At 41.1% G+C, this 21,982-nt stretch overlaps 1 protein-coding gene across 10 annotated transcripts in view; it reads left to right on the top strand.

The window, feature by feature from the left end:
- C2H8orf34 (chromosome 2 C8orf34 homolog) overlaps window positions 1-21,982 on the top strand; it is a 237,461-nt gene that overhangs the window by 84,932 nt on the left and 130,547 nt on the right. For all 10 annotated transcript variants that reach the window (XM_075920572.1, XM_075920570.1, XM_075920568.1 and 7 more), the window contains 2 exons: window positions 4,991-5,163; window positions 18,844-19,010. In XM_075920572.1, coding sequence (XP_075776687.1) covers window positions 4,991-5,163; window positions 18,844-19,010 — 340 coding nt within the window. The remainder of the gene's footprint in view (window positions 1-4,990; window positions 5,164-18,843; window positions 19,011-21,982) is intronic.

The following is a 21,982-nucleotide window of genomic DNA, read 5'->3' as shown; positions in this document are numbered from 1 at the left end:
CAAGAAAAAGCTGAGTCTGAAAAAAATGTGGCTTTTTCCGAGTATCTTCAATTTTTCCTTATATGGAATCCACAATTTTCAGCAAAATTTACGGTAACAGCTGAAACCAATTTGTTCCCCTTCACTCTGTCTCCTTTGGACAAGAGCATCTAGAACTATTAGCAAGCACTTTGGAGGGCTAAGAGAGGCCATGAGACTTTTACACACTCCCAGGGTCAAGACAGCCTTGTTGCTAAAACTCAGCTTGCGTGAATGGTATCAGCATTTTTGCCAACAAAATACTTCCATCCCCCAAAGACCGAAATTCGCTTTGCTGGTAATAGAGCGCTTTTGGTGACAAAGCAGCATTTACTGTTTTGATTGTCATGGCAAAACTTAGTTGTTCAAGGGGGAGTGGGAGGGTTGAACACCTGTGAACGACAAATGTTTTGCCAATCAAATGTAAATGTAGGACATGCCCTCAAATTCTGCAACAAAGACATGATACAATGGTACTAGAAAATCACTAATCTTCATTTCCTTCCTCTATGATTGCTGTACCACCTGACTGCTTTACAACAGAATTCATACAGCTAAAAATATTTGTCTTTAATTTTTCAGAAATTTGTGAAGTACCATAGAGCAAAAATGGCAGTGATCCTAAAATGTGCTAGATCACTTAATTAGTCTCAGACAGTATTCTCCCTTTTCAACGACAAGCTTTTCAATTTAAAGATAATTTTCAGTGTTGCTACAATGTCTTCTCAACCTTGCAATAAAATGTCACCACCCAAACAATGATTTTAGCTGGGCTGTAGGGGAAGTCTGTCTAATTCTCCCCAGAGATTAAAAAGACAGTGAAAGAAGACAATGGTAAGCATATATTACTAGAGAAGTACAGGAAAGGAGGCATGAGGGACTGTGATGAGAAACTATGGTAATATAAATAATAACCTAAGGGCAAACGAGATTGACAGATTCTGCAGATGACTCTCTGTTGGAGAAGTTAAGGGGTGGAATGGATGGAAGGCAACTGCAGCGTTAGGACCAGAGTAGGATGGTGTAGCAAGAAGACATGGCCTCCCTCAGAGGTGGAGGGAATGCTGCAAGCCTCCTGGTGGGCAGAACCACGATGAACAGACTCTGCACGCTGGAAGCAGAGGGGTGGGACAGGGAGTAGAAGTATAAAAATTGTCCCAGCAGGTCAGTTGGGAGGCAGCTGCCGAAGGAGACAGATGCTTCTTCCCTACTGCAGGAATGAGATGCCAAGAAGAACTGCTGCTGCCCCAGAGACTAGTCTGAGCTTCCAGAGAGCCTTGGCATTCCTGCTACAGAGGAGCTGCTTCCCGTGGAATTGTATCCTGGGGAGACTGAGGACAGACAACCGCTTGGTGCAAGTGCTCACCCCTGCTGGAGCCCCATAGACTGGGCTGGTGCTACAACTCTGCTTGGCTGCAGGCTAGAGCCTAGATTGTTTGCAACCCTGTCTCTCTTGAAGATCAGGACCCATTGAGAACTGCTAAATTTCCCCTTGTTTTTCTTCCTTTGGGAGAATACTCTAGCAGATCAAACTGCAAAGAGGCATGGCCTCCCTCAGATGTGGAGGGACAGCCATGCCAGACCACAAATAGGTGTATAGATATAATATGCAAACAGCCCTTCCCATAAAGTATCAGCTTCTGGCTCATTGTAAATTGTGTGTGGAGGGGAAGGGGGGGGGGGGGGCAGAGTGGGCTCCCCAATGCTGGAGAAGGCCCTAAGCCTGGGGGCCAGATCCAGGCAACCCAAGGGCTGCCCTAGGTTCCCCACTCCTGTTCTAAAGGCTTCTGTGCCATTCCAAAGGGACCTAAAACATCCCTGACCAGGTAACTGAGGATTTTCTCCTACATAGAGAAAATCCTAGACTGATGCAGAGTCAGATATCTACTATGTGAACAAAACACTCGGACTCACATTTAAGGAATATAGAATCTGGAATTTAAAATCTTGTCAGTTTCAAGCTTTGTCTTTTAACTCCTATATTTGACTTCCCCATTCTAACTGGATAGACATTATTTATAGTTTTCAAATACTACAAACACTTTTAAGAATTTTATATTATGAATAATTGCTAATATTTGAAACTTTGCATTTAAACTAGTCATTCCAATTCTTTAGTGTCAATTTAAAGATTATTTGTTATTGAGGGAAATGAATACATATGTTACTAATCTAAATAATCATCCTGTTGCTGCTCTCCTGATGACATTTATTAGGACTGTGTTTTTCTTACAGTAGTGATAATTTCATGGGATGCAGAGCCAAACAGCCATAAGGATTTGTGTTCCTAAAATGATTGTCTTTCATTACAGAGCAGAATATACAATATATCTTAATTACAGTAAAACTCCGATAGTCCGGCATCCAACTGTTCGGCACTCCCGATACTCCGGCATCAAAATGCCAACCGCTCCTGACCAGCTGATTAAAAAGCCTGCTGCTCAGCACATATGCTGGCTGTAACCAGGGGGAGCATAAGGTTGGGGAAGGGAGGGAGGGAGTGGGATCATGTTACAGTATAGAGAAGAGCGTTTTTCTTCAGCAAAGGGGAAAGGAGAGGGGAGGGGGAGGAGGATCAGGTTACAGCAGGGAGGAGCTGCGAAGAGGAAAGGGGAGGGGAGAGGGAGGGAGATTGTGTCCTGGTCAGCTGTTAAGCCGTGCAGCTGTACCGGACCTCCTGATTCTCCGGCAAATCTGATAATCCGGCACTACCTAGGTCTAAAAGGTGCCGGATTATTGGATGTCTACTGTATTAGGAACCTGCATTTTAAATTTCCTTGCTGTCCTAGAAATGACATTCAATGAGAGCAGGATAATTATCCTCAGCATATCATTTCAAAATGGCAAGTTTGCAGCATAATATTTTACTTCAAATTATCACTATTTTGCATCAACTCCCAGTTTACATATAAGCACACATCTCCAAGGAAATTGGAAAGGCTTACATAGAATCTTTACACAAACTCTGTCTAATTACATGGACCATTTGTTTCTGTTGTTAACATTCCAAAATCAATGCTGTGAAATATCAATTTTTTTTAAATGTAAGGTTTTTTTAATCTCCTTCTAGTTATTCCACCATGTAACTTAAGCAAGTTTTCAAAAAATATGGATTCTATCTTTGTAATTGCAGTTAATTATAGTGGCACATGATTTACATTATTTATTGCCTATTATAATGCACAGACCATCAGCCAAATAAAAATACATTTTAATTGAAGATAGGAGGATATGTGAAACAAAAAAGCAGGATTATTTTAAAATTGCCTGTTGATTTTTCTGCTCAGTATGATTTTCACACTGAATTAATAAGAGAGATGACGTTAAACTGAAATATACCATCTTTGCTGTGTTCTTCAATATTAAAGTGACCATTGCTTTATGTAATTAAAACAGTGGTACTTCCAATAGGAGGATCTTTTGAAGAAGGTATAGTTTTAAAGCCAAACTAAGAGTGATGGACATCTATCATTCCTGATCAAAACTGTTGGATTTAAAACACAAAATGAAGTTATAAGTAAAACTGGGAGACATTTTTCAGGAAATTAATTAGTTGTTAAAAATGCAGTTTTGGGTGGATCAAAATTATTCATGACTTTGGAGAATAATTTTGGCCAAAAGAGGGGGGAAAAAAGTTAAAACATATCACCAATTTAAAGTAAAGCACGTTGACCTTGTTTTGAAATGACATTTTATTTTGAAACAAAAAACAGGACTATGTAGCACTTTAAAGACTAACAAGATGGTTTATTAAGTGATGAGCTTTCGTGGGCCAGACCCACTTCCTTAGATCAAATAGTGAAAGAAAATTGGCACAACCATATATACCAAAGGATACAATCAAAAAAATGAACACATATGAAAAGGACAAATCAAATTTCAGAACAGGGGGGAGGGGGGGGTAAGGGGGTAATATCTGTTTTGTGGGCATTGATTCTTTGGCGAAGTTTCTGAGACGTTTGTCCAAGGTACATAGCAGATGAACACTTTTGGCACATGATAGCATAAATATTAGATATTAGACAGGATCACAAAGAAACAGTTCCTTGTCATTTCAACCAGAAAGGGCATTATCTCAACAACTTCATTACTTGCATCCTGCTTCAAAGATCTTTTCACACCAGACTTGAAAGAGAATCCTCTGAACTGTCATTCATGCTTAAATTCGACACTTTACGCCTCGGTTTAAATAAAGACATTAATTATCTTGCCCATTACAAAGATAGCTTCCCCAATTATCACCTCTAATATCATTAGCTCACAGACATTTACCTCCCTCCACTCATCCCCCTTCTGTTCTGAAATTTGATTAGTCCTTTTCATATGTGTTCATTTTTTTGATTGTATCCTTTGGTATATATGGTTGTGCCAATTTTCTTCCACTATTTGATCTGAGGAAGTGGGTCTGGCCCACGAAAGCTCATCACCTAATAAACCATCTTGTTAGTCTTTAAAGTGCTACATAGTCCTGTTTTTTGTTTCAGCTACACCAGACTAACACGGCTATATTTCTATCACTTTATTTTGAAAGTTAGCTAGATTTATTTTTAAGTAGGGAAAAGAAATACCTGAAAACAAAATGAAACTAAAAATCAAACAGAAAATTATCCCATATGGAACAAAACATTTTTTTTCAATTCTCAGCATTTTTTTGTTTTGTTTATAGGCTTAGCCACTGAACCCAAAATAATTTATTTACTCAGCTCTAATTTTGTTCTGAGCACTAGAATGGTCAACACCTCTCTGGAGCAAGAACCTTAATCCAATGCACATTTAAGTTAATGGCAATTTTTTCATTGATCTCTGTGGGCATTGGATCAGGTTTTTGACTCTTTAATGTCCCGTACTATTCCAATAAGGATCAATACATGAGGTGAAGCAATACATTTGTATTTTGTTCCCTTTTTCCAGTTTATAAACATGACTGAGAAAGGGCAGCATAGAGTTGTTTTTGGCTTTTGTTTCTATTCAGGACACAACAGGTTTTAATGCTCCTCTTTTGAAACCTCGTGTGATTGGAGAATGGGTTGGTCGTGAGGAGAATGATGCAGATCCACTGGCTGCGGAGATGTTGCAACCTCCAGTACCAAGAAGTAAAAATGAACAATGGGATAGTGAGGATAGCAGCAGCAGTCCTGGAGGAAGGTGAGGTTTTGCTTTTATAGTTAATGATTCCTGAAGAACATCTATCTAACTTCTAAAAATTGTACAATATCCACTTTTAAGGATCTAGAACATGAAGCATATTATTTTCCCATACAGTGTACCAGGGTCTATGTAGTACATATTTAATTACATTGGACACAATATTGCAGATGCTTATGCACATGGGTATTCCCATAACTTTACCTGGATAAAGTTAAGTGTGTGTGTGTGTATACAGAATTGAGACATGGCTTTAGCATTTTTTATTGGTACTTCAGCAGATACGGTTCACATTGTCTTTCTTCTCTCAGTGCTTTGTTATAGCTGTTTGCTGATTCTATCCTACAGAAATAGGAACAAATATGACTATTCTTATTTAAAAGAAAAATGATGGGTAACAGCAGCTCCTCTCTATTATTACAGGATTTACCATCACAAAAATCCCTCCCCACAATTTTTTTCTCATGTTCGGTTCTTCACTTTAGCATCTTGGTACTAATAAGTTCTTTTTCAAGGAGAACATTATATTCAAAGCTTTTGATAACTCACTGTACTCCGTTATCACTTAGCTGAAGAGGGAAAAATCAGATTGTTAATGTGCTTCAATCACAGAAAATGATTCAGTTTTCACAAGCAGAATATTTTACACGATTATAATGACAAAAGTGGACTGTTTATAATAAAAGGGAAAGTATTCACATTTTTTCCAAAAGTGATTCGTGCTTATATTTTTTCAGATGTTAATGTTGTACAGTATCTTGTACAATGGTATATCCCATGGTGCCTCTACTGTTATTGAGTCCTCCTTTTACTTTCTTAAGGAGAAAAGGCTGTGTCTTTTGTGTGACCAAATTAGGACATAGACTGTTGCAAATGCATGTCTGTTCCTCTTTTACGTGGGTAGCAATGCTTTCCCTTTGAAAATATCTGCAAGTGTGTCCCTCACTATGGCCTTGAGAATTCCTTTGTGTAGAGAATTTGCTCCTCAAATTGCTCCTGCATTTATTAATTTTTCAGTCATACTGCAAAATCCTCCCTCCCCCGCCCCCTTTTTCTCAGGCTCTGGTAGAAGGGATTGGTTGACACATTTATCGGCAGTCCTTTTGTATTGTTTAGTGTGTGCATAATTTATGGAATGGTTACCATTTGCAGAGGATGATGGTAGGACGACACGGAGGCTATGTCTACGCAGCAGTGTTATTTCAGAATAACTGACGTTATTCCGAAATAACAAAGCCCATGTCTACACTACAAGCAGTTATTTTGACATAAAGCTGGAGGACTTCTTACTTCATAGTATACGGAGTAAGAGAAGTCGGAGGAAAAGTGCTCTTTCTTGGACTTCCTGCTCTGTAGACAGTGCCAAAAGCTGAAATAAGCTATTTTGACTTTAAGCTACACAATTGACATAATTCAAGTTGCGTAGCTAATTTTAGCTTTAGCCCTGCTGTGTAGATGTGCCCTTAGAGAGTTAGTCAGTCTGGTAGAGCAGTTGGCTTCCTGTCTTCTGCCTCTGTAGTCAAGTTGTTCTAGTCTTTAAGGCAGGGTGGGAGTTAGGGAGACCCAAGCCCTCCCTCTCCATCACATCCCAGCTCAGGGTCCTGTGTAAGTCACCCCCTAAGTAGAGGACCTTCCAGTGGAAAGTGTACATCCACTGCCCTGAACTACTTCCTACTGTTGCCTCTTCAGTTTGGGACACGACCCCATAGTCCAAGTTCCTGTGGTGACTTGTCTCTTACTAGTGCTCTCTTGAAGACCCTATATGGTGTCCTGCTGCTGTCCCAGATTCATCTGGGCAGGGCAGACATAAGTTTGGTTGGGTTGGAGCCTTCACAGGGTCTCTACTCCTCCATCATCCTGATGCTTCTAGGCCTCTTTGTTCATCTCCTATGGACAGGAAAACAGTGGTTGGCTTTTATGGTTGCCTCAGGTGGCAGGCCAGCAATTCTTCCCTCATGTAGGGAGGTAGCCAGGTTTTGCCTCTTTGCCAGTCAACCCCAAGCTGAGCCATGCTCTCTCTTTTTCTTTCCCCTCCAGGCCTGGCTGCAGATATAACAGGGTGGGGTTATATGGGTCTTAAGGGTCTCCTTAACCTATTCCGTGCTGATGGGAGGGTACTCAGCTTTACCACAGATGGGCATCCCTTGGTATTCTTAACAAAGTCAAGTAAAGAGAAATACATGATAATGATCTGCTCACTTTGCCAGCTTCAGACTGGAGGAATTGAAAAAAGCTGAGCTCCAATTGACTGCTCAGCATTAACTTTAGGGTTGTGGTGCTGGGCAGTAGCAGTGGCAGTAATGGATCTTGCAGCTCATTTTTGGGGCTAGTTTGCAGCCATGTGTCTGCTTGTTCAGCAGCACAATCAGATAATAGAAATACTCTGTTCCTAGTGTTGATAAGAACATTGGATGCTGCATCCCTTTCCTCAGGGGAAGGAGGTGGAAGATGTCTTCTGCTCTCTAACCATCACCTAGAGATAGAAAGAAGGAGACCAGCTCTATCACAAAGAACATTTTTATTTGTGAAGAAAGATACGGGAATTTTTGTATCATAAGCATTGGCTGCTAACAGTGTTGGGGAGAATTGTGATTGATATTATTAAACACTTAATGGGGTGAGGAAAGCAATGGAGTCACCATTGTCATATGGTGGGGAGGACAAGTATCTAGTGCCTGAAATGGGGGGAGAAATCTTAGGGTTTGGTGAAGCCTAATTTTATATAGAAAGGAATGATGAAGAGTTGTTGAAGGTTTAGCACCTAAGTGTCCAGGGATTCCATTAAATTACATTTTCACAATTTTTTCCATTCTTGAAAAGAAAAATAAACAACTTTATGTGATTTAAAGCTGTTTTTCTGTTACCTAGCCTTTAAATGAATGCTCGGAAGTTTGGAACATGGACAGGAACATGGTCCCGGTCTCAGTGCCCCATTACTTCTAGGGAGGTTTGCTTCTGGTGCTCCAAAGGTAGCAGGCTGGCATGCCTCCTAAGGGAGGTGACCCATGCAACATCTGTGGCATTTGCTCCTTGCATTACTAGTCTTTTTCAGGCAGGCTTTGTCTCCCCCTGCCTTTTATATGTGCTTCCCCTGGGAAGAAGGTATTAATTCCACCAATCTGGGGTATGGCTTTCCAAGTGAGCTCATCTAGTCTGAGCTGGAATAGCTGCTGCTACCTCTTTACATACTTTGTGTGTGAGTTCCTTCAGTTGCCTGCCCCCAACACATCCTAGTACATCTTTCCATTCACACTATCACAGTGTATACAGGCTGTTCCTCATGTATTGTGAACTATACTGTTATCTTCATGTGTTCCAGAATACTGCCCTATCCCCTAGCCACTGGGGCTAGTTTCAGCTAGTTTACAGCCTCTTTGAAGTGACAGGGTCTGGAGCTAGACCTGTAAAATGTTGGTATTAAAATCACATATCTTCTATATTCAAATAAGTTACTTATAAAAATAAGCATAAATACCAGTACAAGATTGGTTGTTATAAGCAGCAATGTCTGTTGGCCAAAGTTAACTTGTAAATTTCAAGTAAAAAATATTACATAATTAACTTTTAATTAAATATACATATAATACTTCAGTTAGTACTGGGAGCAGCATACTCTGATCTATAAGGCTAATTACAATTAATGAAATATTAAACTATTAATCAGTGTTTTGTTGATTGTAACATCTAAATTACAGTAAATGATTTTATTTAATTTAAACTGTAGCCTACAGTCATTTGGTCACAATTCACTTTATAACAAAAAGGGGAAGCATTTCATAGTTCATAATGTCTGTTTCTGCATAAACCTCATAGATTCATAGATTCATAGACTTTAAGGTCAGAAGGGACCATTATGATCATCTAGTCTGACCCCCTGCACAGTGCAGGCCACAGAATATCAACCACCCCTGATAAAAGCTGATTTTATAAACATTATGAAGTAATTTTAAAGAAAATGTGAAGACAGTTTTTGATAGCTCAATGGCCATTCATTACCAGTACCTACATATGCTAAGCTTGTTAACTAAGGGTGCATCTACACAGCACCATTATTTCAGAATAACATTACTTATTAATTAACTAATGTTATTCTAAAATAACAAAGCGAGCATCTGTATAGCAATTCCGTTATTTAGATGTTATTTCGAAATAACAGATGTCTTATTCTGACTTCTGTATACCTCACTTCACGAGAATAACTCTTCTTCTGAAATAGCTCCACTGCTGCTATTTCAAAATAGCTCCTCCTCAGAGCCATTCTAAGTAATTTCTCCCCAGTGCATCCTGGGGCTCTAAATTGAGATAGCATGCCCACATTAGGAGAGCCTGCCTCAGACTATTTTTGAGGCTTCCTGGTAGTGTGGAAGCTCTATTTTGAAATAAGCTATTTTGAAATATGTCTTCAGAATAGCATATTCTGAAATAAGAGTGCTGCGTACTAAGAGTACTAACCCAAACTCTTGTCTTAGTATTTCCTTCTCCCCCAAGAATTGTGAAATATTCTGAGCATCCAGAAGTTTAATCCTTGCAGATTTAGGTCCTGGTTGTCAAAGATGCAGGCTCTTTTTTTTAGTATTTCCAGTCACTGGGGGGATGGCTGTCACTGTTGTCATTTACCCCTGAATGCCTTCACAGATAGCCTTTCTGACACTTCAGGCTGTAGCCACACACAGTGTAGAGGGTAGGTTGTTATGGCTTAGAGCAGTTTATGAAGCATTTAGACCTAATTTATGGCATTCTGTCTAAGGGAATGAACAAATGCCTAGAAAAACTGGTTCCTGGGTCTCTCCCTTCAGTTGCTACCTCACTCCCCTTTTCTGTACTGTTCCTTTCAGCATAAAATAGAGTGTAGAGCAGGGCTGGGCAAACTTTTTGGCCTGAGGACCACATCTCAGCATGGAAATTGTATGGTGGGCCATGAATACTTGCACAATTGGGAGTTTGTACTCTGGGGTGGGGCCAGAAATGATCAGTTCAAGATGTGGGAGGATGGTCCTGGAGGGCAGGAATGTACTCTTGGTTGGGCAGAGAATGGGGGAGAGGGCTCTGGCTGGGAGTGCAGTCTCTGAAGTCAATCTGGGGATGAGGTGTTTGGGGTGAATGAGGATGCTGTGGGCTATGACCAAGGGGTTTAGGGCATGGGCCAGGAATCAGGGCTTGGGGCACAAAGGGGGGTGAAGCTCCAGCTGAGGGTGTAGAGTCAGGTGTGTGTGAGAGAGAGAGTGAGAGCAAGCGTGATATTGATTGTTGTGCAAAGAACTGGGGAGAGGGCCGGGGCGGAGGGCTGAGATGTTAAGGTTTCCTCTCCACTGCCCCAGGACGGGTTGTTTCTTGCTACTTACTGAACTTAAAAGACAGCATGCTGACATCCCCCAAAACACACTGCTTCATCCTGCCTCCGCTCCTCTCACACCCTGTCCAGGGGAGCCATTTCAGATTTTGGTAGATGGGCTGACCTATGCATGCTGTGATGGGGTGGGGTGTGGGGGTAGCAAAAGCATGGACAGAGGACAGAGGCTTCAGCAGTGTTACTGAGCATGCTCAGTACAAGCCATGCACCAAATGGGGAGGCGGAGAACCAACCCCATCCGTCCTCTCCCTCCACACATCATCTCTATCCAGGGGCTACCAAGGTACTGGAAAACTCCTTATTTGTCGGATAACTTAGCAGTTAACTGACAGGAGCACTGTATCTAATTTCTATATAAAAGAAAGAAAATTAAATACATATTAGACCCACACAGCTCTAACACTAACATACTCTGACATCTTGTGGCAAGTCACTTAAGGGACACTTTTTAAAACAAACGAAAGAAGTTTTTCTTCACTCAGCGCACAGTGAGGGATCATGTGAGGATTACCTGTTGTGATCCCTCCCTCTGGGGCATCTGGTATTGGCCACTGTCGGCAGACAGGATACTGGGCTGGATGGACCGTTGGTCTGACCCAGTATGGCTGTTCTTATGGTTAGCCTTAAAATTTTAATGTATATTCTTACTTTGTTACTAACTCTGTGGAGATAGACACACACCGCTTCTCCCCCCACTCAGGACTCCTGGGCTCTATCTCAGTTCTGGAAGGGGAGTGGGGCCTAATGGGTTACAGCAAGGGGTCAGATACATTTCAGATCTATATAGGAACATCAGAATGGCCATACTGGGTCAGACCAAAGGTCCTTCTAGCCTGGTATCCTGTCTTCCAATAGTGGTCAATGCCAGGTGCTTCAGAAGGAATAAACAGAAGAGGCAATCATCATGATCCATCCCCTGTTGCCCATTCCCAGCTTCTGGCAAACAAGATAGGGACACAATCCCTGCCCATTCTGGCGAGTAGCCATTGATGGACCTATGTTCCTTGAACTTATTTTGTTCTTGCTGGAACTCTGTTATAGTTTGGGCTTTTCCACCATTTCCACAAAGAGTTCCACAAGTTGACTGTAAAAAAATAATGTATTTTGTTTGTTTTAAATCTGCTGCCTATAAATTTAATTAGGTCAGCTAAGGTCAGCTTGTGTTATGTTAGTGTAGGAATAAATAGCATTTCCTTATTCTATTTTTCCACACTGTTCATGATTTTCTAGACATCTAACAAATCCCCCCACCCTTTAGTCATTTCTTTTCCAAGCTGAAAAGTCCCAGTCTTGTTAATTTCTCTTCAGATGGAAGCTGTTCCTTACCCCTAATCATTTCTGGTGCTGTATCCTTTCTGTATCCTTTCCAAATACAATATATCTTTTTGTAGATGGGCTGACCAGATCTGCATACAGTATTCAAGATATGGGCATACAATGACTTTATGTAGAGGCAATATGGTATTTTGTCTTATTATCTATTCTTTTCCTAATGATTCCCAACATTCTGTTAGCTTTTTAGTTTTTAGACTCCCATTGCACATTGGTCAGATGTTTTCAGGGAACGATCCTCAATGATTCCGAGATCTTTTTTGAGTGGTAACAGCTATTTTGTATCTACAATTGGATTATATTTTTCCAAGTGCATTACTTTGCACTTATCAACACTGAATTCCATCTGCCTTTGTGTTGCACAGTCACCCAATTTTATGAAATGCCTTTGTAGCTCTTTGCAGTCAGCTTTGGATTAGTCCCTGTTCACCCCTTTTTCAAGAACATTTGTAAGTTTAACAAAGTAACCCAAATGCAAATCCCAGTAGCATAACAGTCTTTCCTACTCTTTTTTCCTCCTATCTTTTAAGTGGAGAATCCAGCAATGTTTTCATGATGATTTAACGATCCTTCAATTACTTGAATGCCCAGCCTTTTATTATTCTTAATCACCCTGCCTTCCTTTTTTTTTATAAAAAACTCCCTGCCCTAATGGCAAAGCTGTGAGCAGCTCAAACTCTGTTGTATTTAAGAACTGCCTCTGAAGTCAGGACATGCATCTTTAAGCAGACTTCAAGTATGAAATTCAGGGGGTTCAAACTTGGGAGGGGGTATTACTACCTCCCCAACCCTCCATAAGTAGCACACTTGACCCAGACATACTCCCCCCCTTCTCCTGCTGTTGAACAGCAGTTGTCCTTGTAGCAGGATGACCCTAGAGCAATGAGATTGGGAAACCTGTACCATGTGATGCTGACTGCTCCATGCAGCATTGCAAACCCTTCCCAAAGCATCCTGCAGCCTGTTTCACAGCGGGATAACTACCACAATGCACTGCTTTCTATGGCATTGCAAGAGGTTCTGATGTAGACATGTTCCACCAACACATGTAGCACAGTTTCCTTGTGTTACACCTTGGTTCGGTGATGTGATGGGAGCCTCAAGGGTTAAAGCCGACTACCCAGTGAAAACTACTGGATGATGGTGAAACAAATGATTTTTATTAAGTGGTCAAAACCAGCAATTAACAAGTAGGTGTTTAAACTAGCAATTGCTCAGTACTTTTACAGCGTAGAAAAGCTTGGGCACAATTATACCCAACTGATTACAATTCTTTGATTACAATTCACTTATATCAAATCACTATCCCTAATTTCATACAAATGAAAAATACAAAAAACAAAGCCAAAATAATGATAATAAAAGAACCACCCACAGCCAATCCCTCCAATGTCACTTTAGGACAGCTGGTGGAGTTAGTCATTGATTTTTTTACTGTTACAAGTTGACAACTCAAAGGTTTTTCTTCTAACACTAATACCTGGGCTAAAGCTTAACCCTTTCACATAGCACAAAATCACACTATCTATACAATACAATTAATATGACTTACTTATACTTATACAATTAATATGACTTACTTATACTTACTAGGATTATAGGATATAATTAATACAGCTTAACTATTAACTAAACCATCAATTAATAAATTTAAGCAATACTTACAAATCCTGCAACGATAACAACATAAAGACACACTAGAACTCGGAGCATGCTCAGGACTCGTGCACCCCTATATTTGATTCGAAGGGTGGGGAGGCAGCCTCAGGGTGATCAATCCTTTAGCCGGGCAAAAAAAAAAAGTCACGTGCCCTCAATACACGGAACCTCCGTCGAACAAAGGGATTGAGGGTCTTTTATACAAAACTTCGGTGTCTGTGCCATGCTAGGGTCTGCATTTGGCAGGGCCTGATAGGCTAGTGATGAGGTAGTATGACAATACTGCCCTATAGGAATTTTTGTGATGTATGCGTGATCCCCTCGTGGACAGGACCAGATGGGGCATAGTTAGTGTAAGACAATTATGTTTTATTACCCTATGTTTACTTTTTCCCTTGCCCCTAAGACTGGTCAAGCTACAGTCAAGTGAGGCTTATCTGTAAGCACTATCTAGTCATGCTCACCTCCCTGTTTTTTTGGCGCCTGTGAGTCCCAGAATGCCTATAAGATCAAATTCCATTCACAAAACTGCATTGTGCTGCCCATGCTCCTCTGAGTATCTGGGTTTTGTGTTAGGGGCCTTGTGTGGCAGGATGGGCTATACGCGAAGGCTATGGACAGAATAAGCCTGCTTTACAACACCTTGCAGTGCTCTATGAGCAGCTAGTACTTTGTAACTACTAGCACTTTACATCTGTCAATGTAGACATGGCCTAACCAGATTATCAGACAAAGGTTTTTTTCCTACTAAAAGCTCTCTCCAGCTGAAGGGAAAGAGAAGGAGCAATGCAATTAAAAATAAAAGCCTTAACTAATACTTTATATTTCAAACACTTTATTTTTCCTTCTTTTCCTCTGTATTTAATTAGTTTTACAGGATTTTTAGTGGTGTGTTTGCCACAGTTCTAAGCAGGGTATAGGCTCTTTATTATATCAAACGCTAAACCTTTTTTATATCGTTTAATGTTGGACAAACACTGGGTTATGAAAAAACCTTTGGGGCTATATATTCAATCTAAATTAATACATTACCCGCATAGCTATCTGCTATCTCTAATTTTGAGGTAGAGGGATAGTCCATTCCGTAGAAAGATTGCTAGGTGTTCATGTGACTAAGCTTTGTACAGGCAGTCCCCGACTTACGCGGATCCGACTTACGTCGGATCCGCAGTTACGAACGGGGCTGCCCCCTGCAGTGGCTGAATCTGGACGCCAGTTCCGACTTGCATACAGATTCAACTTAAGAACAAACCTACAGTCCCTATCTTGTACGTAACCCGGGGACTGCCTGTATAGGCATTATGAGAGGATATTCTAGATCTGTAGTAGATTATCTGCAAATAAATCAATACTACCTAAATCCTTACCACATGTTTGCATGTGCCCAATTAAAATATTTTCTTTTATACCGTATATTGATATGAATCTTTACTCGGAGTCGCATGTAAAAAATCATGCAGGAATACCACCCAATTTTGGATATCTTTTTATGAGCCATGTCCATAATTCTTTTTTAGGGCAAAAATGTGAGTATTTTGTTTTTCATACTTAAGTGAGTAAAAATATTATGGTGAAGATCACCAGCTATAAAATATATATTTATATCTTAAGGCCGTGGTCCCCAACCTGGTGCCCGCGGGCGCCATGGCGCCCGCCGGGCTCTTTACATGCGCCCGGGGCTGGCACCTACCAGCCCAGATTGCTCCGCGGGCCAGCCTTGGCCCCGCCCCCGGGGGCACCGCACGTGCCCTGGCCCTGGCCCTGGCCCCGGCCCCGGCCCCGGCCCCGCAGCGCTTACGGCACGCCGGCCCCGGGCGTGTGGCTATGGGGGGTGGCCCGGCCCCAGCCCCGGGCACGTGGCTATGGGGGGGGCCCCGCCCCCGGGCATGCGGCGGGGGGGGCCGCCCCCGGGCGGCCAAGTGTCCCCGCCCCCTGGCGCCCGGCGGGCGAAAGGCCACTCCCCCTGGCGCCCGCCAACCTGAAAAGGTTGGGGACCACTGTCTTAAGACATATCAGTCATACTGGCAAGATACTTTATATTTCATTCTCTTCTAAACAGATCCAGCTGAGCTAAAAATTAAAACTGAAATACATTATATGTATTTCTTTTAAGCTTGTTTAATGAAAGTATATATTTTTATTTACAAAACTAGCAATATTGATTTTTTTCACATTTTATCAGCGGAATATGATTTATATTGCAAACTGTGAAAATACAGACATAAAAATTATATGGTTATGATTATTTAATCATACACTGTGGGGTTTTATGCCTTCTCTAGAGTTGCCACTTGGGAAACTGACATAAAAGCAATAAGACATCTCTTCCACAAACTAGCTTTACTGCTAGTATGATTTTTTCCAGTTTTATATGTAAATCATTTATGGCTTGTTCTAGTGCCCTTTGAAGTAAAATTCTGTAAAAAAAAATTTTTTAAACTGTGAGTACAATTGCACTAGATACTACTAGACATCATGGAATCTCTGACAAAATAGCAGAGGTATAAATGACTAGGCTGTGGAGAGATGGTAATAGCATATAATAAGACTGACAAATCTTTGACAATATTTGTGGAGCAGTGAATAAGAACAAAGCATGAGCTTGCAGGAGATTGCAAGTGGGGAAAATGTTAGGTAAATAATCAAGGTCCACAAGGTGTGTCAAAACATAAATAGGTTTGATATTTAAAAGATATTTTTTGTGACTGTGTTATTAGTTAATTGGAGATCTAAATCCCTCCACTCAAAGGTCACAAATATCTGCTTTCTTGGTGCGATTTGATATTTGAATACCTACATAGTAGGATATAACTAATTATTTATATATGCAAATTTGTACCCCACAAACACGGAGACCAGTGCAGATAATCTCCAAAAATGAAAATTCATATGCTTGAGCCTGCAAAAATACATAAAAGTTTAATTTATATGAAAACTATTTGTTTCAAGCACGATTTCCCTGACTTAAGATATAGTTACTCTATTACTCTTATCGCCTGTCATATTTTATTTTATTTTATTTTATTTTATTTTATATATATATATATATATATATATATATATATATATATATATATAGTGTCAAAAAGAGAAGAGTTGCTTTAGTGATCTGTCAATTACATCGACTTACGTTGGTATTAATTATCTGTGATACAGTAGTGCTTAGCATCCTTCAATCAAGTTTGGGAGGCTCTGTTATGCTAAGTACAGGCAGTCCCCGAGTTACGCGGATCCGACTTATGTTGGATCCGTATTTACAAACGGGGCTTTTCTCGCCCCGGAGGATGCGGGCGGCGGGACCGCCCAGACGCGCCACGGTCCCGCTGCCCGCGTCCTCCGGGGCGAGAAAAGCGTCTCCGCGTCTCCCTGGTCTGCTGGAGGGGGAGGGGGCACAGCAGACCAGGGAGACGTGGAGCAAAGCCGTGGAGGATGCGGGCGGCGGGACCGTGGCGCATCTGGGCAGTCCTGCCGCCCGCGTCTCGCTGGTCTGCTGGGGGGGAGGGGCGCAGCTAGTGCGCCCTCCCCCCCTCCAGCAGACCAGGCTTTTCTCGCGGACACCTGTGGTAGAGCAGCTGGGGCGCTGCCGGGTTGGTCCCGCAGCACCGCTCCTCGGCGCTACTGGACCAACCCGGCAGCACCCCAGCTGCTTTGTCCCAGGTGTCCCCAAGTCAGCCGCTGCTGAAACTGACCAGCAGCTGACTACAGGAAGCCAGAGGCAGAGTTGCTCTGCCCCGGGCTTCCTAGAATCAGCCGCTGATCAGATTCAGCAGCAGCTGACTTGTGGACACCTGGGGCAGAGCAGCTGGGGTGCTGCCGGGTTGGTCCAGTAGCGCCGAGGAGCGGTGCTGCGGGACCAACCCGGCAGCGCCCCAGCTGCTCTGTTCCAGGCGTCCAGATTCAGCTGCTGTTGAAACTGATCAGCGGCTGATTCCAGGAAGCCTGGGGCAGAGAATCTCTGCCTCGGGCTTCCTGTAGTCAGCCGCTGGTCAGTTTCAGCAGCGGCTGAATCTGGACGCCAGTTCCGACTTACGTACAAATTCAGCTTAAGAACAAACCTACAGTCCCTATCTTGTACGTAACCCGAGGAATGCCTGTACTATTCCCATTCCCAATAAAAGATAGTCCTCCTCTCTTCCTTCTTTTTGACTTTACAACAGGTTCAATGGATCAGACAGAAAGTGGTGGGAAAGGAAGCCAATATACAGCGACATTCAAGCCTGATGATGGGTGTGTGTGTGGAAAGGGGGCAACTCCCCTGAGGCCTTGTGATTCAAAAGGGCTTGGGGCTCCTGGTTGCAGCTACCACTACTGCAGTAGCAGCTGTGGCTGGAGATCTGGACCCTTAAAATGATTCCCAGAGTCCCACACAATGTATTCCTGGCAGTACTGGGTGCTGCCTGGATAGGCACAGTGCTCTGCGGGCAGTGCTGAGGCACCTGGGGAAAGCTAGCTCCAGCCCTGCCTCCTCTTCCTGAGGCCTCACTCCTTCTGGCTGCATGGACCCTCCCCTCCTGGCCCAGGGGTCCACCAAGTTTGTTAGTCCCACTGGCTATACTGCAATAACTTCCCCATGAAACTGAGTATTAGAGCCTCAATTAGCTTGGGTTGGGGGACTAAAGATTGCAGTGTAGACATTTGCAGTGTAGACACTTCCCCATGGGGGAGGAGGGAAGCTCAGGCCCAGAAGCCAGATGCAGTCCCCGTCTTGCCTGGATTCAGTCCCCCGAGGCTCAGCCTCCCGCCCCCGCATTGGGAAGCCCATTTTGGTGCTTCAGCCCCCCTGCTGCCCCACAAAGTCTATTATTCTGGCCCTCCCCCCTTATGCTCTGATGTGCAAGGGCAATGTGGGGAGTGTCTTTCTCCTTCTCAGTTGAGGGCCACATCTGTGAGTTTTTTGTTTTGTTTTGTTTTTGCTCTCACTTGTGTGCAGCCCCAACTCATTTTTCTGTGGGTCATTGACCCAAAAATGGTTCCCCACCCTTGAAAGTTTTAATATTAAGTTTGTGATTCAGGATGTTGTTGATATTGCCAGACTAGTCAGGCCAATGTTGGTGAGAATTTCAATCTTTCACTTGCATTGCTTTATCTCTGTCTTCCTGATGTTTAAATTTGTGGTCTGTTATCTTGAACTTCACAGCAGTCATAGCTGCATGTGAGGAGCCAGGCAATCAGTGTATTTAGAGAGGAAGGCAGAATTTCTATATAGATGTTTGTATAGAAGAAGAAAGTCTATTAATTAAATGGTTTCATTTGCTCATTGTGAGTGAAATGGCTGCTGTAAAGGTACTTTTTTGTAGAGAGAGTAATGTTACAAGGAAGTTATGCTTTCCCCCAACCAGTTTAAAGATGGAGCCGAAGACCAAAGGATTAAAACAGCAACAACAGCAACATAAGAAGCTACTGGCTGCTATGCTTTCCCAGGACTCTTTTGATTCTGTCCAAAGCACAGCTCCCTCAGTGACAGAAGAAGATATTGACAATGAAGATGATGCGATGGAACTGCTAGGTAATTGAAACAGTTAATTCATGCAAGTAATTTTTTCCATAGTGTTTCTAATACTGTATAAGGTGTAACATGATAGAGCCAAATTCTGCTTTTTGGAATACAGATGTATATCTACAGCAGATTCATGGAAGTTAATGGAGCTGTTGCAGACTTACATCAATAACATAAATATATATAGGAAAGAAATACTAACTCTAAGTCCAATTTAGGGTGAACTCTAGCTGCATCAGTATACTGTAAAATACCAAAAGTCTCAGGTGTTTAAGCTATCATAATTTTGTTCCTAAAGGAAACATTTAAAAGTTCATCAACAAAGGTACTGGATAGAGTTGACAAGTCGCTTTACATGTGTTCTGTTTTTAATTGTTACCTCGTTAGATTCCAATCCTGCCTTCAGTGGGAATTTGGTCAAAGTAATGATGTATTCTAGCTGCAAATAGACGAAAAATATAAATTCTCCTTACTGCAGTAGTTTTAATGATATTTTCCCAGTTGATTATATTGTGTTTTAAATGATATTCTAGAAGTTTGTTTCCTTAGCAGGGGCACTGGAACAGGGTGGTGTTGGGGACTATGGTCCCACATCTTTTTATATGCCTTAAAGGTGAGTGATTCAGGGATGGGGCAGAGAGAAGCAAGTGGGAATGGGGCTATGGTTCCGGCACTAGTGGCACCCCTTCCCCCCACTTCTATGGAGTTTCTGGCTCTCTTGGGCCTTTGCCTTTCTGGAGTTATTTACTATCAATCAAGTGAAGGAAGGGAATAGTACAAGATAGTTACTCTCTTTCTTCCATTTTTTAAAAATGTTCTGGCTTGAAATAGTCAAAAGGAACCACTGACTTCATTATTTCTTTGTGTTTCATTTTACAAACAGTAAAACCTTATATTTTAAAAGCACTACAATAAATGAATAGTTTAGGGAAAAATCTGAGTTACAGAATAAAGCACAATCTGAAAATAAAAGGACAAGCGGCACTTTATAAACTGTGGCTCCATGATTACATGATTGCATTGTAATTATATTGCAGTTACTTCATTATTACATTGTGCACATTGCATGGTGATTTAATATATAATTCCCATATACTGTAATTTCTAGTTTTGATATCACTGTACCATTTTAATTTACAAGGGAGATTGTATTACTGAGCTTGATTACCCCAGGTTAAGGAAAAGTGCAGGAATGGGGCAGGCTCATTATGGTGTTTCCATCAAATCATTATGTTGTGGATGTGGATTTGCAGCTCCATGGAATGGGTAGGTGTTGTGAAGGATTTGCTGAAGGTAAGTATGGTACCTGGATAGATACAGTGTATATAATGAAGTAAACACTCAGAGAAAACAGAAAATCCTTAAATTGAAGAACTAGATCAAGCTTTTAAGAATTAAGTAGTACATTTTTGTGACTTGCCTGTGGAAGATATTGGGCGTTTACTATTACAGGATTGTGACCCTTCCCTAGTTTTGGACTGAGCATGTCTGTTTGAATGTCCTTTGTCAGACCTTACCTGCTTAAACTCCACTGTCCTTGGCCATGTGCCAAAAGTGCATGCACACTTAAATTCCAAACTTTTAAATGATAAACCATTTTATTTCCTTAATATATGCTTAATTGTTAACTTATACCCCTTAATGTTGTAATCTGCAGTTGCAATCCCATTTCTTATCAATTGAGTTAATTTTATTTCTCAGTTAATGGTACAAAGCGATGTTTTCAGTGCTGCATTTAAGAAACACAAAAGAGCAGCTTAAAATCCTTTCAGATCATGTTCACCAAAAATGCATCTTTAGCTTTTTAAAAGATATGAAAAATACTGTATTTTTAGTAAAAATATTAATGCTTTGCCATAATTTTCAGTTAGCTATTTTTTATTTATTTTCATATTTTGATGCATTAGGAGGCTCACAGTGGAAAACAGCTATTAATGTGAACCGTCATGCCCAAGAACAAAATACTCATGAATATTCACTGGTACATAATGATTTAAGAAAATAAGGATAAAAAAGCATGTGAATAGTCCCAATGACTTTAGTCCAACTATTCATTTGCTTAATGTTACTTGTGCTTTTTCTTTGGATTTGATCTCATAGTAATAGTGCTTTGTGCAGGAGATCTGGGTGTGATTCTTAAATCTGTCTCCATCCTAACAGTTCTGCGTAAAGCTTGTTGCACAGCAACAGAACTATTAACGAATACAAATTCTTTTTTAAAAATAAATGCTTTGATCTCACAAAGTATAGCTTATTTCTTTTGTTTTGTAACACTGCTGCTAATAGCCGTAGGGTTTTTTCCTTCTAAATTGCTTCCCAGTTGTTAACTAATCCTTACAATACTTCTCTGATATTAAGTTATACCACTCCCATTTTACAGATGAGGAAAATAAGGGAGAACTTAACATGACCATCTCATGGCTGCACAGTGACTCTGTTGTTTAGTACCCGATCATGTTTTAGTCAAGTATACTATGGTGTGTGTCCTGCTTTAGTATATATTATTGGAAAGTGGTAGAATTATTAGTTTCATATCACTCTTCTAGGACACATATACTTTACGTTCAGTGTTAGGTAGACTGATAATATTTTCACATTTCTTGACATAAGTGTTGTCAAAAAGGTTATTTCATAGTTTTTATAAGGATAAACATTTGTTCAGTATTGCTGAGGATGTATATGCTTTAATTTCCAGTGAATTATGAAGTAATGGTCAAATGACTGATCACATTTCTGTGATGGCGTAATTTTCCATTTAATAATCCTCCAATCTTGAAAGCAGTAATTATGAGGTGTAGTGCACCCTTTATATTTAAAAAGTAAGCAGTACTGTAGACTCCAAACTGCAGTTTTGGAATGTAATTTATTATATGAATTATCTCCAAGGTAACCTTTTACATTTTCAAAGATTTATGTGTGTGTGTGACAGTCACATTCACTGTACATCATTTCAGCTTTTTAATTGTTTAGTGTATGACACT

The sequence above is a fragment of the Pelodiscus sinensis genome, chromosome 2, assembly GCF_049634645.1.
Source record: "Pelodiscus sinensis isolate JC-2024 chromosome 2, ASM4963464v1, whole genome shotgun sequence".
NCBI classification, from domain to species: domain Eukaryota; kingdom Metazoa; phylum Chordata; order Testudines; family Trionychidae; genus Pelodiscus; species Pelodiscus sinensis.
This window is presented reverse-complemented; position numbering and strand designations above follow the sequence as displayed.